We start from the raw sequence: 20,322 nt of genomic DNA, 5'->3' as shown, positions 1-20,322 counted from the left end.
TTTTCCAGCAAATAGCAGGAAATGCTCCAAAATGGATATCCTGGGTCTGGCGGGGATAGGGAGAGAATTAGCCGTGCAGGAGATGATTTATTATGACCTGGACAATGCCCGGTTTCCCACAGATCCTGATGAGATCCAATGCACAAAGTCCATGTGGCGGAAGTTTGTACGGAGCGCACCATCATCATATGCCAACTCATTAGCAGTGATGGAATAGAAAGGCGAAGAGGGACCAACAGTGGATGAGGTGGCTGCCCGACTTCGGCAATATGAAGAAAATCTCTCTTCTCCCCTCGTCTCAGCTGTGGAGAAACTGTCCCGGAAGGTCCAGCAACTTGAAGAGAATATGTCCTCCCCACCTGTACGAGCCAGCATCTCAGCTGTTAGGAACAGACGTTTTTCCACTCAAGATAGAGAATACAGGGGGTACACCCCACGAAGCACCCTGTGGTTCTGCTTGCGTGACCACGGAGAGGACATGAGGAAGTGGGATGGACAACCTACTTCAATCCTACGGACACGGGTACAGGAATTGCAAGGAAGAACGACCACAAAAGCGGATCTCCCCAGGAAAAGTGCTGCCCTGGTTTCCAATATGCAGTTCCCCAGACAGAATAGAAGGCCTGAGCCTACTTCTGATCCCCTTGAAGGAACTTCCAGATCATTTCTGCAAGAGGCGAGTAACGGATACTATGACCAGTATTAGAGGGGCCCTGCCTCCAGCCAGGTGGGGGAAAGGGACAACCGGGTTTATTGGACAGTGTGGATTCGATGGCCTGGCACATCAGAGCCACAGGAGTATAGAGCTTTAGTAGACACAGGTGCACAGTGTACCCTAATACCATCAAGCTACAGAGGGGCAGAACCCATTTGTATTTCTGGAGTGACAGGGGGATCCCAAGAATTGACTGTACTGGAGGCTGAAGTGAGCCTAACTGGGAATGAGTGGCAAAAGCATCCCATTGTGACTGGTCCAGATGCTCCATGCATCCTTGGTATAGATTATCTCAGGAGAGGGTATTTTAAGGACCCAAAAGGGTACCGGTGGGCTTTTGGCATAGCTGCCTTGGAGGCGGAAGAAGTTAAACAGTTGTCTACCTTGCCTGGTCTCTCAGAGGACCCTTCTGTTGTGGGGTTGTTGAGGGTCGAAGAACAACAGGTGCCAATCGCTACCACAACAGTTCATTGGCGGCAGTATCGAACTAACCAAGATTCTCTGATCCCCATCCACAAGCTGATTCGTCAACTAGAGATTCAAGGAGTGATCAGCAAGACTCACTCGCCCTTTAACAGTCCCATATGGCCGGTGCAGAAATCTAATGGAGAGTGGAGGCTAACTGTGGACTATCGTGGCCTTAATGAAGTCACTCCACCGCTGAGTGCTGCTGTGCCGGACATGTTAGAACTTCAATATGAACTGGAGTCCAAGGCAGCCAAGTGGTATGCCACAATTGATATCGCTAATGCATTTTTCTCAATCCCTCTGGCAGCAGAGTGCAGATCACAGTTTGCTTTCACTTGGAGAGATGTCCAGTACACCTGGAACCAGCTGCCCCAGGGGTGGAAACATAGCCCCACCATTTGCCATGGACTGATCCAGACTGTACTGGAACAGGGTGAAGCTCCGGAACATCTGCAGTACATTGACGACATCATCGTATGGGGCAACACAGCAGAAGAAGTTTTTGAGAAGGGGAATAAAATAATTCAAATCCTTCTGAAAGCCGGTTTTGCATTAAGATGAAGTAAGGTCAAGGGACCTGCACAGGAGATCCAGTTTTTAGGAGTAAAATGGCAAGATGGACACCGTCAGATCCCAATGGACATTGTCGTGGTTTCGGCTGAATTTACCAAAACCGGACCGACAGATGGCCCTTCCCCCCTCTTCCCCCCCCCTAAAAGAGGAGAGAGGAGGAGAAAGAGATAAGGAGATTCAGAAGTTTAGAATGAACTAAACTACTTTAATGAAGAATTAATATTAAAATAAAAATAAAGAAGAAAATAATGAAATAGATACAATACATACAAAACTGTATCAAGCTCCCAGGATGACAGTTACATCACCGGCAGGCACTGGGGAAGTCCCAGACTGGACTCAGTGATGATTGGGAACTAGATTCCAGCTCTGGAGTCAGGAACACACGGATCGGGATCAAAGGCAGATGAACAGAGAGAGTCCTCTCTGGACATCGGCCATCGCAGGAAGGGGTTGACCCTTTGATCCCTCAGCTTTTATATTGAGCGTGCGGCAGATGGGATGGAATACCCTAGTTGGTCAGGTTTGGGTCACCTGTCCTGTCCACTCCTCCCCACCGATGTGACCCCTCTACGTTTTTTCTGTTTCTGACCCTCTAAGGGGGCAAATAACGAAATTGGCTGCCCTTGGTTGTTATAGCAATAAGTATAAGCAAGGGCCTCTCTGCATACCATTCCTTGGCATGGAGCACAAACATTGGTCTTATCATTCTGAGAACGAGCAGTTTTCTCCACAATATGCCGTTAATTTCAGAGAGTTAGAGGAGGCCTAGCTAGGATGTAAAGTTACAGAACAGAAAATTGGTTCGGTTTTACTTCAAACCGGGACAGACGTGATCAATAAAATCGCAGCTATGTCTCCACCAACTAGTAAAAAGGAAGCACAAGCTTTTCTGGGCATTGTGGGTTTTTGGAGGATGCATATCCCAGATTACAGTCTGATTGTGAGCCCTCTGTATCAAGTAACCCGGAAGAAGAACAATTTTAAATGGGGTCCTGAGCAGTGACAAGGTTTTGAACAAATTAAACAGGAAATAGTCCATGCAGTAGCTCTGGGGCCAGTCCGGGCAGGACAAGATGTTAAAAACGTGCTCTACACCGCAGCCGGGGAGAACGGCCCTACTTGGAGCCTCTGGCAGAAAGCGCCAGGGGAGATACGCGGTCGACCCCTAGGGTTTTGGAGTCGGGCATACAGAGGATCCAAAGCCCGCTATACTCCAACAGAAAAGGAGATACTGGCAGCATATGAAGGGGTTCGAACTGCTTCGGAAGTGGTTGGTACGGAAGCACAGCTCCTCTTGGCACCTCGGCTGCTGGTGCTGGCTTGGATGTTCAAAGAAAGGGACCCTGCTACACATCATGCAAGGGATGCTACATGGAGTAAGTGGATTGCACTGATCACGCAGTGAACTCGAATGGGAAACCCCAGTCGCCCAGGAATTCTAGAGGTGATTATGGACTGGCCAGAAGGCAAGGATTTTGGAATGTCACCGGAGGAGGAGGTGATGCGTGCAGAAGAGGCTCCACCGTATAATGAACTATCAGAAAATGAGAAGAGATATGCCCTGTTCACTGATGGGTCCTGCTGGATTGTGGGAAAGCATAGAAAGTGGAAGGCTGCCGTGTGGAGTCCTACAAGACGAGTTGCAGAAGCCACTGAAGGACAAGGTGAATCAAGCCAGTTTGCAGAGGTGAAAGCAATTCAGCTGGCTTTGGACATTGCCGAGCGGGAAAAATGGCCAGTACTTTATCTCTACACCGATTCATGGATGGTGGCAAATGCCTTGTCAGGGTGGTTACGGCAGTGGAAGCAGAGCAACTGGCAGCACAGAGGCAAACCCATCTGGGCTGCTGAATTGTGGCAAGATATTGCTGCCCGGGTAGAGAATCTGGTTGTGAAAGTACGTCATGTAGATGCCCATGTACCCAAGAGCCGGGCCACCGAGGAACATCAGAACAACCAGCAGGTGGATCGGGCTGCTAAGATTGAAGTGGCTCAGGTGGATCTGGACTGGCAACATAAGGGTGAATTATTCATAGCTCGATGGGCCCATGACTCCTCAGGCCATCAAGGAAGAGACGCTACATATAGATGGGCTCGTGACCGAGGGGTGGATTTGACCATGGACACTATTGCACAGGTCATCCACGAATGTGAGACGTGCTGCAGTCAAGCAAGCCAAGCAATTAAAGCCTCTTTGGTATGGAGGACAATGGCTGAAATACAAATATGGGGAGGCCTGGCAGATCGATTATATCACACTCCCACAAACCCGTCAAGGCAAGCGCCATGTGCTCACAGTGGTGGAAGCAACCACTGGATCAGAATCAGAATCAGAATCAGAATCAGAATCAGAATCAGAATCGTAGTGGTTGGAAGGGACCTCAGAGATCACCAAGTCCAACCAACAGTAAAAAAAAAAAAAAAAAAAAAAAAAAACCCAAACAAAAAAAACCCACCACAAACAAAACCACCACCCACCACCTGAACACACAACAACAACCAAACCAAAAACCATCACCCACCCACACAGCACCCCACCACAAACCAGTAATCTTGGACACTAGAGCATGCCCTGAAGAACCATGTCTACACGTTTCTTAAATACCTGGATTTATAAATGGATGGTAATTCTTAAATACCTGGATAAATAAATGGCTGGAAACATATCCTGTGCCCCATGCCGCCGCCCGGAACACCATCCTGGGCTTTGAAAAACAAGTCCTGTGGCGACATGGCACCCCAGAGAGAATTGAGTCAGACAATGGGACTCATTTCCGAAACAGCCTCATTGACACCTGGGCCAAAGAGAATGGGTCTATCACATCCCTTATCATGCACCAGCTTCTGGGAAGATAGAACGGCACAATGGACTGTTAAAAACTGCACTGAGAGCAATGGGTGGTGGAACTTTAAAAAATTGGGATACACATTTAGCAAAGGCTACCTGGCTAGTTAACACCAGGGGGTCTACCAACCGAGCTGGCCCTGCCCAATCAAAACCTCCACGTACTGTGGAGGGAGATAAAGTCCCCGTAGTGCACATGAAGAATATGTTAGGGAAGACAGTCTGGGTTAGTCCTGCCTCAGGCAAAGGCAAACCCGTCCGTGGTATTGCCTTTGCTCAAGGACCTGGGTGCACTTGGTGGGTGATGCGGAAGGATGGGGGAGTGCGATGTGTACCACACGGGGACCTGATTTTGGGCGAGAATAGCCAGTGAATGAAACTGTATGATGTTAATTGCTAAATGACCCTGCCACTCATCTCATTTCTGTAACTGCTATTGGTTGTACTATAGTAAGAATCACCCAAACTAATGACAAATGGCCTCTGATGAAAAACCAAGTAAAGTGCAGCAGCGAAGGGACCAGAACTGACCTCAGCAGCTGGCGCCCAGCAACTTCATTGAGATCAACATCTTCAACCCATGGACCACGGACGTGAGCCGCACCGGATACATCAGCCCCAAGAATACAGCATGCGACAGTCCAGCTCCACACATGCCATCTTGCATGCCCTGAGGGACTGTTCTAACAGATGGAGCTCGAAGTCATGGACTGAATGAACTCAACGGACATTTTAGAGTGATGGCCCACAGACTAAGGACATTACGCCTGTGTGGAGATATACATATGTATATATATATGTATGTCAGGGGAAACTGATAGTATTTAATTGGAAACTGTAAGATCTGGGCATGGCATGAAATGGCATGGAATAAGGGGTGGATGATATCCTGGGTCTGGCGGGGATAGGGTTAATTCTCCCCAGGACCTAGCAGGGACACAGGTATTCCATCCCATGTGAGCCATGCCCAGGGGGTAGCAGGAGCTGGCTGGGGAAGGGGAGGGGCAGGAAGTCGGGGGGGGCGGATGAGGAAGTCAATCCCCCGGGGGAGCGGAGCGGTCGGGGGTCGTCCCGGGTGCGGTCGGCAAGCGGTGGTATCGTACTCGTGGTTGTATATTCCTCTGTCGGTGTTATTATTGTTGTTGTTTATTGCTCCCCTTGCTGTTCTGTTAAATTGCCTTTGTCTCAACCCACGAGTTTTTGCCTTTTTTTCTTCCGATTCTCCCCTCCCGGCCGTGCTGGCGGTGGGGCCCGATCTGAGCGAGCGGCTGCCACGTGGTCCTTTGTTGCCCTCTGAGGCTAAACCATGACATGCGTCATCCTGCCACTTGCCACTTGGGACCATGGGACCTGACGGAATGCACCTGCAAGTGCTGAGAGAGCTGGCAGATGTTATTGCTGGGCCACTCTCCATCATCTTTGAAAGGTCATGGAGAACAGGAGAGGTGCCTGAGGACTGGAGGAAGGCCAACATCACTCCAATCTTCAAAAAGGGAAAGAAGGAGGACCCAAGGAACTACAGGCCAGTTAGTCTCACCTGTGTCCCTGGGAAGGTAATGGAGCGACTCCTTCTGGATGTCATCTCCAAACATCTTAAAGAACAGGAAGTTATTGGAAGTGTTCAACACGGATTTACCAAGGGTAAATCATGCTTGACCAACCTGATAGCCTCCTATGATGTTATAACTGGTTGGCTGGATGAGGGGAGAGCAGCAGATGTCATCTACCTTGACTTCAGCAAGGCTTTTGACACTGTCTCCCATAACATTCTCATGAGGAAACTGAGGAAGTGTGAGCTAGACGAGGGGGCAGTGAGGTGGATTGAGAGCTTGCTGTGTGACAGAACTCAGAAGGCTGTCATTAATGATACAGGGTCTAGTTGGAGGCCTGTAACCAGTGGTGTCTCCCAGGGATCAATACAGTCTTGTTCAACATATTCATCAATGATCTGGATGAGGGGACAGAGTATATCCTCAACAAGTTCACTGATGATACCAAACTGGGAGGGCTGGCTGACACTCGAGAGGACTGTGCCACCATCCAGTGTGACTTGGACAGGCTGGTGAGCTGGGCAGAGAAGAACCTAATGAGGTTCAACAAGGGCAAGTGTAGGGTCCAGCACCTAGGGAGGAAGAATGCCAGGCACCAATATAGGTTAGGGATGGCACTTCTGAGGAGAAGGATCTGGGGGTCCTAGTAGATAGTAAACTTTCCATGAACAAGCAGCGTGGCCAGTAGGTTGAGGAAGGTCATTCTCCCCCTCTACTCTGCACTGGTGAGGCCACAACTGGAATGCTGCGTCCAGTTCTGGACTCCCCAGTTCAAGAAAGACAGGGAACTACTGGAGAGAGTCCAGCGTAGGGCGACAAAGATGGTTGAGGGATTGGAGCATCTCCCTGATGAGGAAAGGCTGAGAGAGCTGGGACTCTTTAGCCTGGAGAAGAGAAGGCTGAGGGGAGACCTTATTAATGCTTACAAGTACTTAAAGGGTGGGTTGAAGGATGATGGAGCCAGACTCTTTTCAGTGGTTCCCAGTGACAGGATGAGGGGCAACGGGCACAAGCTGGAACATAGGAAGTTCCATTCAAATATGAGGAAAAACTTCTTTCCGGTGCGGGTGACAGAGCAGTGGAACAGGCTGCCCAGGGACGGTGTAGAGTCCCCTTCTCTGGAGATTTTTAAGACCCACCTGGATGCAGTCCTGAGTAATGTGCTCTGGGCAATCCTGCTTTAGCAGGGGAGTTGGACTAGGGGATCTCTAGAGGTCCCTTCCAACTCTGACAATTCCATGATTCTGTTTTTCTCTTAGGAATGATTATGATTAAGTTTTCATGGAGATAAAAGATGGCCTGGGTTACCTCTCAATTATCTTTCAAGCCTTATTTTGCTTGAAATTTCTTCAGTGACAAACCAGTGAATAAAGTCTCTTACAGTAACTTGCGTGCTTTAGCAGAGGTCAGTCATTTACAAAGTAAGCTAAAAAAGTCAATCCCTTACAAATGGAGAAACTGAGTAAGTCAGCTATCTATTTCATGTCTATGGAAGTCAGCTAATTTGAGTCTGACTTTGACACTTCAGGCTTTCCAAAGGAAAGAAATAAAACTCTCCAGAAATTGGCTCTTCTTATATCTGAGACCTGATTCTAGGATGGGATCTGGTCAGAAATAAACATCTAGATTTTGAACAAAAAAAAATAGACTTCTTGCAGAAATGCAAGAGGCAAGGTATAATTTTGCACAGACAGTTCTTGCTTTCTTTATATCATACTGGCTGAAGTAGTTACAATAGTAAAAAAGCAATTCCTGACAATGAGACATTCTATACAGAAAGGGAAGGGGGAAGTGGTTCAAATCTAAATGACCATACACAACAAACTAGATATTTCCGCAAGAGAGTAATTTTCTGGCTCTCAGACATTTTGTTTAAAAAGACCATGGCTTTTTAAACAGTGTCTATGTGGGAAAGTAATGGAAGATTGGCAAGGAGGACTGTAAACACGCTCAAGTGACTCGCATGTGGGGTGCTGGAAAACACATATATCACACTAACTGTTGCTTAGTTCTGTGTGCTCAACAAGTAGGATATCTGCACTTAGATAACACAGGCCTGGGATGGACTCGGGGGCACCTTATCGAACACACCTGAGATTCTTGCCCTGCTGTTGAAGAGATCAAAGCACAGCGGAAAACTCTGCCTGCCAGAATCCTTGAAACACAGGCCCAAACAGCAAGTGGGAGCTCTCTCGCTCTCTCACTCCGTTGCTAACAAGGACTCTCTTGCTAATAAGGACTCTAGCTCCGCGGTGCCTGCGTCCCCTGCTTGCCTGCCTCTGCCCGCTGCTTCAGAGGTTCCCTGATCCATGAGGTATTGAGATTAAATTTGTTCTTTGCCCTTAATCCGTGGTTTTGTGGTTGTTCCTGTGTCCTGCCTGCATCGGCTCACACATTTGGCATAGTTGGCAGCTACAGGAACACCTATGCCATGGCTGATAAAAAGGTTGGGGACTGGGGAAGCCACTACGGTGACTCCCCCTATTCCGGGATGGCCCAGAACGGAGCACTGGACCCCCGTGGCTACTTTCTTGGCTAAATTGTCTCCGCCAGAGGCATGGCCTGAAATAGATGACAGGGCGGTGATTACCCCCCACAGCATTGAAACGGCTATGCATGGGTTGCTGTGGAAAGTGGCGTCAGATTCTTCTCGCAAATTAGCAGGTAGATTGGGGTGGCTGTTAGCTACCGGACTAAGAGCTCTTGACTGTGAAGTTATTGCATTGCATAGTAAAGCGAGAGGATTGGAAAAGAAAAACAGGAGTTTACAAGATGCAAAGGTGATTGCACAAGAAGTAATTATGGTTCAAGCAGAGCAGTGCTCTGAGATGCAAGATAATATAGACTGGTTGGTAGCGTGTATTGTTAATAAGAAAAGGGACAAATACGGGAAAAGTAAGCTTTTGATTTCCCAAGTTCGTGCTCTCACTACAAAACAGTCATGGGATCCCGAGGAATGGGATGAAAATATTTGGAGGGAGTCCTCAGACTCTGAGACTGAGTTTGAATTTGATCCGGGCTAAAAAAGCGCTGAGGTGGTGGAAGCACAACCCCTCATACAAATGGGGGGGAGCAGGAATGAGCAGACAGAGGAGTGCAGATGACTAGTACTTACACTCTGAAAGAGTTAAGGGAATTTTCAGAGATCTATCAGCAAAAGACGGGGAGGCATACTGTCATGGAGTTTGCAAGCATGGGATAGTGGAGCTGCTTCTATCCCTTTATCAGTGAGTGAAAAAGATTTTCTAAGCCCTAGAGCCATTGATGATCAGACAGAACAAGGATATGCTCAGCTGCAAAATGTCAGAGGTCCTGACAGGCGAGACATTATTGCCCCGATGTCGTATCAGTGGTTGTGTGTAGCAGTTTTAGCAGCATATACAGAACCTGTTGAATTAGTGTCGTCCCTCGGAAACTGGTGTATAATGGAGGAAGGTATTAATTTGGTGCAGCAGATGAGGGTGGCTCATGTGTTGGTTACAGGATCCAATCCGGACAGTGTAGCAGTGACAAAAAGTATCAAAATGCAGTTTTTGAGAGGAGCGCCTGCCTCACTAAACCCCGTGATTATACCAGCAGTGACAAATGCTGTGGGTAATGCAGGCACCCTAGCAAATACCTTGAGGGAAACTGGGGCTGTGATTTCGGGACCCTCGGTGTGGGTGGTGAGTAAAGGAGGGGCAGCAAAATGGAAAGGAGTTACAGCACGGGTGACAAGGAAACAAATGTGGAATGGTTTTGTACAAGCCGGTATCCCCAAACCAGGGATAGATGGGATCACAACATCAGAAATGTTTTCCTGGTGGCAAAAGTTAGCGTTTACGCAAAAAAGCTGACCACCCCCAGCCCCACCACCAACTCCTCGGCCCCCCTCCACCCTGCCTGACACCTCAGTGCAAGATGTCGCCCGGCAACAAAAGCAATATACTTTATAAGTATTGCCTCAGGGGTACAAACTCAGTCCCTCCATTTGCCACCTGATGATAGCAGCTGATTTAGCAGTGTGGTCGGGTACAGTTACTGTTTATCATTATATTGATGATCATTTGATTATGGCAGAGTCACAACAAGAAAATGAAGCAGCTGCCGAATTGCTAAAAGTCCATTTGCAGGACCGAGGTTGGGCAAATAATCTAAAGAAAATACAGGGCCCTAGTGCTACTCTTCAGTTTTTGGGAATAGTTTGTCATGGACCGATCAGAAAAATACCAAATCAGGTACAGCAAACAAGGCAGCCATTTCTTGTACCAATCACAGTAAAACAGTCACAGACCTTTGGAGGACTTTTAGGGTATGAACTTTTATGACTTTTAGGGTTCCCTGATCCATGAGGTATTGAGGTTAAATTTGTTCTTTGCCCTTAATCCATGGTTTTGTGGTTGTTCCTGTGTCCTGCCTGTATCAGCTCACACAGTCTAAATAACACAGCACTACAATATAACACAAGGTTTTTATCTTGACTATATATCACAGAATTGCATTGTGGGAGAAGATCAGGTTTGAGAACACCTGAGAAACCATGGGATACAATGAGATGCATCCCAAGGTCCTGAGGAAAATGGCTGATGTAGTTACCAAGTCACTCTCCATCACATTCAAAAAGTCATGGCAGTCAGGTGAAGTCCCCCCGTGACTGGAAAAAAGGGAAACATCACACCAATTTTGACAAAGGGTAAAAAGGAGGACCCTGGGATCATCCCCATGCCTGTTAAGATCATAGAACATATCCTTCTAGAAGATATGTCAAAATGTATGGACGTCAAGGAGGTGATTAGAGACAGCCAACATGGCTTCACCAAGGGCAAATCACATCTGGCAACTGTAGTGACCTTTTATGACACAGTAACTGCATCAGTTGACAAGGGAAGAACTACGGATGACATCTACCTGGACTTCTGTGAGGCCTTTGATATGGTCCCGCCACAACATTCCTACCTCTAAAATGGAGAGATATAGATTTGACAGGTGGGCTATTAGATGACAGAATCATAGAATATCTCAAGTTGGGATCGACCTCCCCCAAGGAGGAACTGGCTGGATGGCCATGTCCAAAGAGTTACAAACAACAGCAAGATTACACATCAAGTTACAGTCTTGACAAGATTTGTATCACCTATTCCTAGCTATCTGAAGCAAAAACAATTATACCACTCGTTAACATTGGGTTCTCTTTTTACTCACACAAGAAAAAAGGTACTTTTGGAGTTATTATTATTTTTTTAATATTCTTGTTTCCCACTACTGACTGTAGCACCACCCTCCAGAGATGAATTTAAAAAGCGAAAAATACTTTGCAATCTAAGTTTTCCTACATTTCCTATAGAATCTGACCTCACATATGGTGCTCACTTACACACTCACGCTCTAGTTGCTAGTGCTATAAACACATGGGTGTCTGACCCCTAGACCCAGTCCAGTTGCTGGCATCCAGATCATCACTCTCTGCAGTTGGTGGCACTGTGGCACAGGCTTCTGGCCTGTGTCCAACTCCTGTGGCTGGCAATTGATTTCACTAATTTCTGTCTTTCCAGTTGCTGGCACTGAGACACATGGACCCTCTGACCTGTGGTCTAACTCCGATTGCTGGCACTTAAAACTGAATACACACATGTACACAAAGAATAGACTTCCCCACCCAGGGAAAGAGTTAGAGTTGGAATTTAGTAAGAAGATAGAACAGATTGCACTGATGAGGTGCAGGGCATGGCCACACCAGCATGCTGACCAGTCCTTGTTTACATGCAACTGGCCCTTTTTATCCCCTTATCACTCTGTTTTCATACACATATTCTTCCCCAAGTCACCTAGGTACACCACTTTCTCTGCCTCTGGTTCCTCCACTAGACATCCCAGAATAAGTCCTGTGCAATCCCAAAATGCGGGTCCCCTGCATCCCATAATGTGTCCCATAGCCTTAGGCAATAATTCCCATTGGCCCAAAAAGCACAACCTCTTTGGCTCCCCTTCACTCATTGTGATGGGTTTCACACCTGGAATGGATCTGTTGAAGTCTCCTGTGAAAGCCCTGAGAGGACCCTGGGTAGGATGTTCCCTCTTCCGAGCCTGTAATTTTGGTTCCCCTACCTTCCATTTCACCTCTGTGCTCCTCTGTCCTTGCGGAGATGGACCACTGCTGGGCTGATAGTTTTCCCTGTGATGGGCCTGGGAGCTGCTAGGGCAGAGTATTATTTGGCATCCCCTCCTGCCATTGTGCTGCTTTGTGGATATGTGGATGTGGTTTTTATCACAAAACCTAAAAAAAGCAACCAGTGAATCCCAATAAGTCATTTACTCCTCAGCCCATGTTTTAAAGAACGTGTATTTGAAATATCCAGCTTATACGTTACACAAATTGCAGTTTCTTTAGAATTCTGCCTAATGCTGCTTTCACATCTTTATTTTTCAGGCTGTAGATGATGGGATTCAGCATGGGGGTTAAGATGCTGTATTGCATCGACAGCACTTGATCTAGAATGATTGATGAGACTGATTTGGGTTTTGTGTATTGGAACAGAGCAGTTATGTAGAGTAACCCCACTACAATGAAGTGGGAGCTGCAAGTGGAGAAAGCTTTGTGCCTCCCTTCGGCAGACCGTATTTTCAAGACACTGGCAATGATACAGATATAGGAGATGAGAGTGAGCAAAAAGGAGCTGGACCCAAAGATTACAGCAGAAAAAAGAAGAATGAGTTTACTGAGAAAGGTTCTACTGCAAGCTGCAGACAGGAGAGGGGGCAGCTCGCAGCTGAAATGTCTGATTTCTGTGTGCCCACAGAATTGAATATTTAACACAGGAATTGTGTTTAAAACAGAATATAAGAGACCCATTGCCCATGCACTACCCACCAGCTGATAACAGAAATCTTTGCTCATAGCCTCTTGATACTTCAGCGGATTACAGATGGCCACATATCGGTCATATGCCATTACTGAAAGCATAAAAACTTCACACCCAGCTGAGAGGAATATGAAGAACATTTGAGTCATACAAGCATTGACAGCAATGGTTACACTTCCTTTCACAAGGAAATTTACCAGCATCTTTGGAATAACAGCGGTGGCGTAACAGATGTCAACAAGTGCTAAATGAAAGAGGAAAAAGTACATAGGAGAGTGAAGGTGGAGATCAGTCCTTATGACCATCATGATTATTGTATTTCCTAATAAAATGACTAGATAAATAATTAAAAACACAGTGAATAGGAGGCTTTGAAGGAGTGGATCTCTTGTAAGTCCCAAGAGAAGAAAATCAGTTCCACTTGTTTGGTTTTCCATTTACTCTATGTAACCTGAAGGGGAGAGAAATGCATGATGTTAGCACTGGAATCAGAATAGACAAAATCCTATTAATTGTCTCGCAGGTATGACATCAATGTGGAGTAAAGAAAGGAGATTTCAGTCCACATTAGAAAGCAGAGAGGGGTTGGAAGAGGCATGCAGAAAGCGGTTGAAATAGGCCTTTTTCTCCGTTGAGCCCAACTGGCACTTCCTGTTCCTATTAATTTTATCCTCTTACTAGGGCCTTTGCGATTCTACAAAGGAGTGAAGTCTTGAAAGCTGAGACTGAGACTGAAAACATGCTTCTCTGATTTGTAGTTTGTCTTCCTCCTGACAATCCAGAATTACGAATTAGGCTACCTATCACCAAGCATGGGGAGATGATAGGAATTCCAGTAAGTCTGTGCAATGCTTTATGTGCTCACTTAGAATTTCAGTCCTGCACAAACTTTGACTTAAAGGCTCCTCCGTTTCTCAGGAATTCTACTATTTAGCATTTTTCTTATTCTGCTAAGGGTCCCAAGTTCCCACAGCATATGCCTTCAGCATAACCCCTGTAGATGCAGAGGTCTGTGAGAGACATATATATATTGACATGTTCTGGTCCTGCATGTCAAACTATGGCAAATGGGAGTTTGTGGATGGATTGTTTTGGTTGGGACAAGAGATAGGGTGCTGTTAAGTGGGGTTTTTTTAATTTTAGTTTTATGATAATTCTGCTCAAATATTTGGGTTTCAAAGCAGAGAACACTCATGAGAGAATTTGTGTACAAACATGCCATTCTGAACTAGGTCCCTTAATACCTTTTTCAGTAAAATGAAGAAAATTATGTAGGGAAAAAGCACTAAGAGTCCCAAGCATAGTACTCTCCTAACCTGTGATTATTAGTCACTTAACTTGAGAGATGTCTAACACAGATGTGAAGCATTTCAAATACGTAGGTGTTCATAGCTCTGAATGCATAACTAAGTTATCTCAGTTATGGAATTACATAGAATATCATCGCAAATTGTTCCATGCACTTACTAAGCATAATGTCGCAGGAGGTAGAACTGTAGTTTGCAGGAGTTTCCTTCCACATTTGCCGTGGGTTTCACACTCTGAAAAGCTGGCTAACTAACTCCATGGTTCAAGCAGAATCAGATCCAGCATGTCACATGTATGGGCACCCAAGGCAAGTAGGAGTAAGCATGGATTGATCTGGAAAGGATCATGGGACTATAAAAAGTGAAGGTTACCACAGGGTGAAATATGATATTCTACAACAGAGCACAGATTTTTTTTTTTATTTAAGTAAGTACCTATTTCTTGGGTTCTTCTGCTTCCAGCACATAAGTCTGCAAATGGGAAAATCATTGATTTTCAGAAAGTCTTGCTACCTTAACTTGATCTTAGTTATAAACAAGTTTTCCTATTTCTGACTTTTTTAAAACTTAGATTTAAGGAAATATGGTCACCTCCAGTAGGTGACTCATGTCAGTTAGCATTAAAGATACTGGAAGTGAATAAACATCTGGAAATGTTTTTCTACCTCAATTTACAATACAGTTACATTTAAACTTAGCTGTAGTTGAATCCATCCATGTTTTAATAAGTAAAGTTGTTCTGTTTTTTCTTTAAATTGTTTTCTTAAGGGCTTAATTTTGTTATTTTTTAAAAACTAGATGAACTTATTCCATTAAATAAAATAAAATTAAAAAAAAAGTACGATGCTATCCACAAAGAAAAGTAGTCTGGCCAAAATATAGCACCTTTGGTTTAACTTTTTCAACCAAAAAAGATCTGTGGAAATACCCTGGTGTGAGCTATGGAAATATGCTGGTGTGTATTTTAAAAGTACGACAGGGTTAAATGGAAAGGGATTTGGCTACATTTATCATGTCATAGACTGCCCACTTCTGCTTTTTTCTGTATATGTGCAAGCATGATTCTGCACTGTCTTGTCTTGACCCCAAGAAATCCACACTAACTTAAAATTCTTGCAAAATCTACATTCACTGAGTTATTTTGTTTAGAAGTTGTGTACTCACCAAGGAAAGAATAGTTTCTTCTTTTTCTTAAGATGTCATTAAGTATTTGCTACGTATCCTTTCTCTCTGCAAATGTGTATTGGAAAGTGTTGAATGAGTTTATTAGTACAAAGCAGCATAATGAGTTCCAAAATTAACTATAAATAAGAATAAAATAACAATGGAATTTATCTACACCCAACATGCATATCTAGAACAGGTTATAATGGAAATGTGGGTAAGCTGATTAAGTATATCAACAGATATATTGATAGATAAATAAGGAAATTCATTATAGATATCTGAGTTTGAACCATTCAATACTTATTTTCTGTCTTCTCTTAATTGATCTGTTTAGACAAAAAAAAATTAGTAAATATTTTCAAAGTTATAACACTACAATATTTAAAGCTCTCTTCTTCTCCAAGCTGTGTCACTATTCTTTTATTCTTTTCCTCTCAGTTCACCTTTAAGCCAAAAATTTTACACAAAAATGTGGAAGTTTACCACCAGGAGAAAAGACTTCTCCATGTTGCTCTTGTCTGCTGAGGAGGAGGTCAACCCATCTCTTTCTCCTTATTGCTTATATCCTTTCGTATTCTTAACTCAGCCTTAATTCTAAAACCAAAATATATTCTTACTGTCTCTGTGGCAGGCGAAAGAAAAGTATTATGGAACAGGAAAGCATTTTACAAGAGACAGGATAATAGTTTACTATTACTATTTTGTTTCTTCTATCCCCAGAGTTGTGTTTTAACCGAGCGTGGCTTTCACATACGCTGACCTTGAAGAATGCAGCATCCCCCCCCAGCTTTCATGTGATGCCCAAGGAATAACACAAGGGATGCTGAAAAGAGGAACTTTTTAAAAAGTCATACTGTAAGTGTCCACTGATACTTCAGCGGAAATTGAAATAAGTGGTTGATTTATTGGCACTAAAGTTAAAACTAAATTATTTTATTTGCTACAACTTTTGAGATGAGAATTGAGAATTCTTTTATGATTGGTCTCTCATCTAAGAGATGGGCTTTGTTCTCCTAATGTTAAGTAGCTACCATGTCAATAACAACTGAGCAGTTGGCTAATGTCCTTACGTTAACAAAGAGAAAAAGGCATCTGTAGAGAGCAATTTACTGCCCTATCAGGAAACTATACTTTTGAACACTTTTTTCCTTCATACTCAGTATAAAAGCAATTGTAATATCTACCTGAGCCATCTGTCCAAATCAGAACAAGTAAATCCTACGAGAAAGAACTGCAGTGAAATAAGGTAACATAGCTTTCTTACCTTCCATCAGGTAAGTTCATTCTACTCTTATCTTTTATTAGAAGGCAGTTCCATTGAACTCCCTGGAGTCATGTGTTTTCTGTCTTGTGGGATCAAGGTAGATAATACTAATCATTCATCCTGTTGCATAGTCCTTATAACTGTAGTCTGACAGATGACTATGGGTTGAGGAAAGTTTAACTGAGCGAGCAAGTCACTTATGTAGAATTACTTTCTGGAGAAATTGTATTAATTTTTGAGCACTTTTTTTCCTCAGGTTCAGCACCCATTCCACAAGAATTCATCTTACTTGATTTTAGTGAGAATGAGCTGAGTAAAAGCAGATTTGTTATCTGTTCTCTCTCATTAGTCAGAAGAGAGAGTGATGGACCTAAAAAGATTAAAGACAGTGTATCACTATATTTGTATCACTTCAGGTTTATCTCTTACCATACTTTTCCCTAGGAAATAATTTTGACCATTTTCAAAGACAGGGAACTGTATTAGAGAGTCCTTTGTCCTGAGTAGATATTATAGCTGACATTCTTATGGTACCTCAGGAAATGAAGTTCCATGTAATGCCTTTAATTCATCAGACAGGTTCAGTTCCATTAGATTTTATTCATGTGATAAGCTGTTACTCTTGCAGATCGTAACACCATTATTTGTCATATTGTAACTACTCAGATATATTGGAGAAGTGGTAGAATCCATTCCTATTTTACCCGTAGCACGTTTATAATGCCTTTCTTAAAATAAAGTAAGTTTGTGTAGATGGACCTACTAGTAAGGGTTGAAACTATACATATATTGTATAGCCAGAAACCCATACAATAGGTGAAGTTACCAAGAGGCAAAATTTAGGGAAATGAACCAGACACCTAAAAATAGGTGGACAGCTGAATTTGAGATACCTAGGGTATCCTTTCTCATCTTAAATTGCATTTCAGAAGTATGGGAATACGTTGGTCCTGTGTTATGCTGCTAGCTCTTTGCAGTTATTTTGGATACCTTTGGACATATGGGCATTAGGTCCAATGTCATTAGACACCTATGCTGAAACGTCTTAATTAGTCCCCTAAAATTAATAACCATTCCCAAATATTTGATCTCCAAATAGAAAGTCTATAAAGAGACAGCACATTTCATTGGAGTACCAGTATTCAAGATCTTCATTAATGACCTAAATGACGGAATAAATGCAGCTTATGTTTTCATACACCAACAATATTCTAGGTAGAATAGCAGAAAGCACCTGGGGCAAAACTTTGCATTCTAATTAGTTATTACAACATGGGATGAAAAAAAGGTTCTGTATGCACCAACAAGCAGTTCAATAAGCAAACGCATAGATAAGACCAATTCAGTGCAGAAATACCGAAAAGGGAACAACACCTTATGCAAAAGTTCTGAAGAAAATCTGGTTTTCCAAGATCCCTGGACATAATGCTTTTGTGGCAAACCATCATTAGTGAATAAATTAGAGTATAGTCTGTAAATTGTTCTTTTCTACTAACAAGTCAATTAGAAAGACAACCCAGCAAAAAGCAACATAGTTATTGGAGAATTTTTAAAACATAACCTAAAAGAAAAGATTAAGTGGACTGGTCATGTTTATTTTAGGAGTATGAAGAGCAAACCAACAGTTTCTTATGTACATAACAGCCAGTTGCAGAAATGAAAGTAATCCTCTGCTTCATGTTCCACAGGAAAAGAAATACAAGATAACGGATTTATTTCAGCAGTAGAATTTGAGGTTACATATTAAGAAAAACTTACTGAATAGTAAGGTTCATTAAGCAATGGAGTATACTGCATAATTAGGCTGAAAAATAAATTTCAATACCTTTTTTTTTTTAATAGTAGTTAACCACATACCTAGCAAGAATTACAGGAATGTGCTTCTACTAGGCAGTCTAGAGCAGACTTCTCAAAGTTCTTTTCCAGCCTTAATTTATGTATTTATGTAACTCTATTATTAATAGAAATGTAAGTGCCATGAGATTCATCCTCCTCTTTCAAAAGTTATTAACTAAACGTAAATCCTATAAGGAAGTCACGAAAAGTATTATGAAACAAAACACAGATTCCTAATGAATTAGATATGGTTTTTAAAGCATGAGTGACACAGTTCCAGGCAGCTTTGAAAGCAGCACTGCTCAACTGTCATACTTAGGTAGAAGGCACATTTTCAGCTGACATGATTGTATTTCTTCTGCTGAATTCTGCCACAGTAAAATTCTAGCTTGAGCTACATTATCAGTAAGCAATTGAGGCAGTACTCAGATCCTCATCTGGTATCAGATTAATTTTGTACATCTGAAGTAGCTTTCAATGCTCCCATTACATTGGCAGCAGTCTGGCCAACTTGGTGGGCAGGCATTAAACTGAAGGACTTGGAAGGCTAGGTCTAAAGTGTCAATGCTCACACCATTGCAACCAACCAGGGCCAACCAGAGCAGTGACAAATGTTCCTTAGCTGCTTCCTGAGATGAGAACCAGAAGACCAATGACCTCAAGTGTATGTATAGTAATGCACGCAGCCTGGGGTTAAACAGGAGGAACTGGAGATCAGCACCCAGTCAGAAAGTTATGATATCATAGGAGTAACTGAAAAATGATGGGACAACTCACATGACTGGAGGACCATGATGGATGACTATAGGTTTCATGAAGACCTGCAGGGAATAAAAGGAGGAGTCACGCGCTATGTTAAGGAGAACATTGAATGTATAGAAGTCAGCTATGGTGATTGTGGAAGTCCTATCGAATGCCTCTGGGTCAAGATTAGAAGGGTGGTCTCCAAGGAGGATCTCACAGTAGGCGTCTGCTATCAGCCTCCAAACCAGGATGATTAGGTCAATGAAGCAATATTTGGGTCACTTAAGAAAGCTTCATGTCAACAGAACCTGTTTCTTACGGGTGCCTTCAACTACCTAGACATTCGTTGGAAGAACAATACAGCAGCTCACATGTCATCCATCCATCTAGTTCCTGGAATGCATGGAGGACTGCTTCCTCATACAAATGTTAGATGTGCCAATGAGGTTCTGTTGGACTTGCTAGTCACAAACCAAGAAAACCTGCTTTGTAATATCTCAGTCAGTGATAGTCTTGGCTGCAGTGATCACAATATTGTGAAGTTTAGGATCCCGCTGAAGCATGCTGAAGGTTAGTACTAGGACAAAGGTTTTAGATTTTAGAAGAGAAAACTTCAGCTTTCTCAGAGCTCAACTTGGAGGGATTCCGTGGAAAACTGCCATGGACAATAAAGCAGCTAGTGAGTGCTGGGAGTTTTTCAAGAACACTCTCCTGGAAGCACAAAAACAGTTTATCCCCTTTAAAGGCAAGGGAAGTGGATGGAGCAAGAGACCCCCTTGGCTTAACTGTGAGCTTCTGAGTCTGCTCAAAGTGAAAAGAGAAGTGTACCACAAATAGGAAAGCAGATGAATACCCATTGAGAACTACAAGGGCATTTCCAGGGCATGCAGAGATGCAGTTAAACAAGCAAAATTGTTTCGGCTCTAATTGAAGTTGGCCAAAGATGTCAAAAACTACAAGAAAGGGTTCTTAAGGTACATAAACAACAAGCAGAAACAGAAGGAAAATATT

The 20,322-nt window shown here is 43.6% G+C and overlaps 1 protein-coding gene across 1 annotated transcript; it reads right to left on the bottom strand.

Annotated features, from left to right (window-relative positions):
• Window positions 1-12,497: 12,497 nt before the first annotated feature.
• LOC141476694 (olfactory receptor 5V1-like) lies at window positions 12,498-13,430 on the bottom strand. The gene has a single exon (XM_074165504.1). The coding sequence runs from the start codon at window positions 13,428-13,430 to the stop codon at window positions 12,498-12,500; it is 933 nt and encodes a 310-aa protein (XP_074021605.1).
• Window positions 13,431-20,322: the final 6,892 nt, after the last annotated feature.

This window comes from Numenius arquata, chromosome W, assembly GCF_964106895.1.
Source record: "Numenius arquata chromosome W, bNumArq3.hap1.1, whole genome shotgun sequence".
NCBI classification, from domain to species: domain Eukaryota; kingdom Metazoa; phylum Chordata; class Aves; order Charadriiformes; family Scolopacidae; genus Numenius; species Numenius arquata.
Note: the sequence above shows the minus strand (reverse complement) of the source record. Positions and strands in the feature narration are given on the sequence as shown.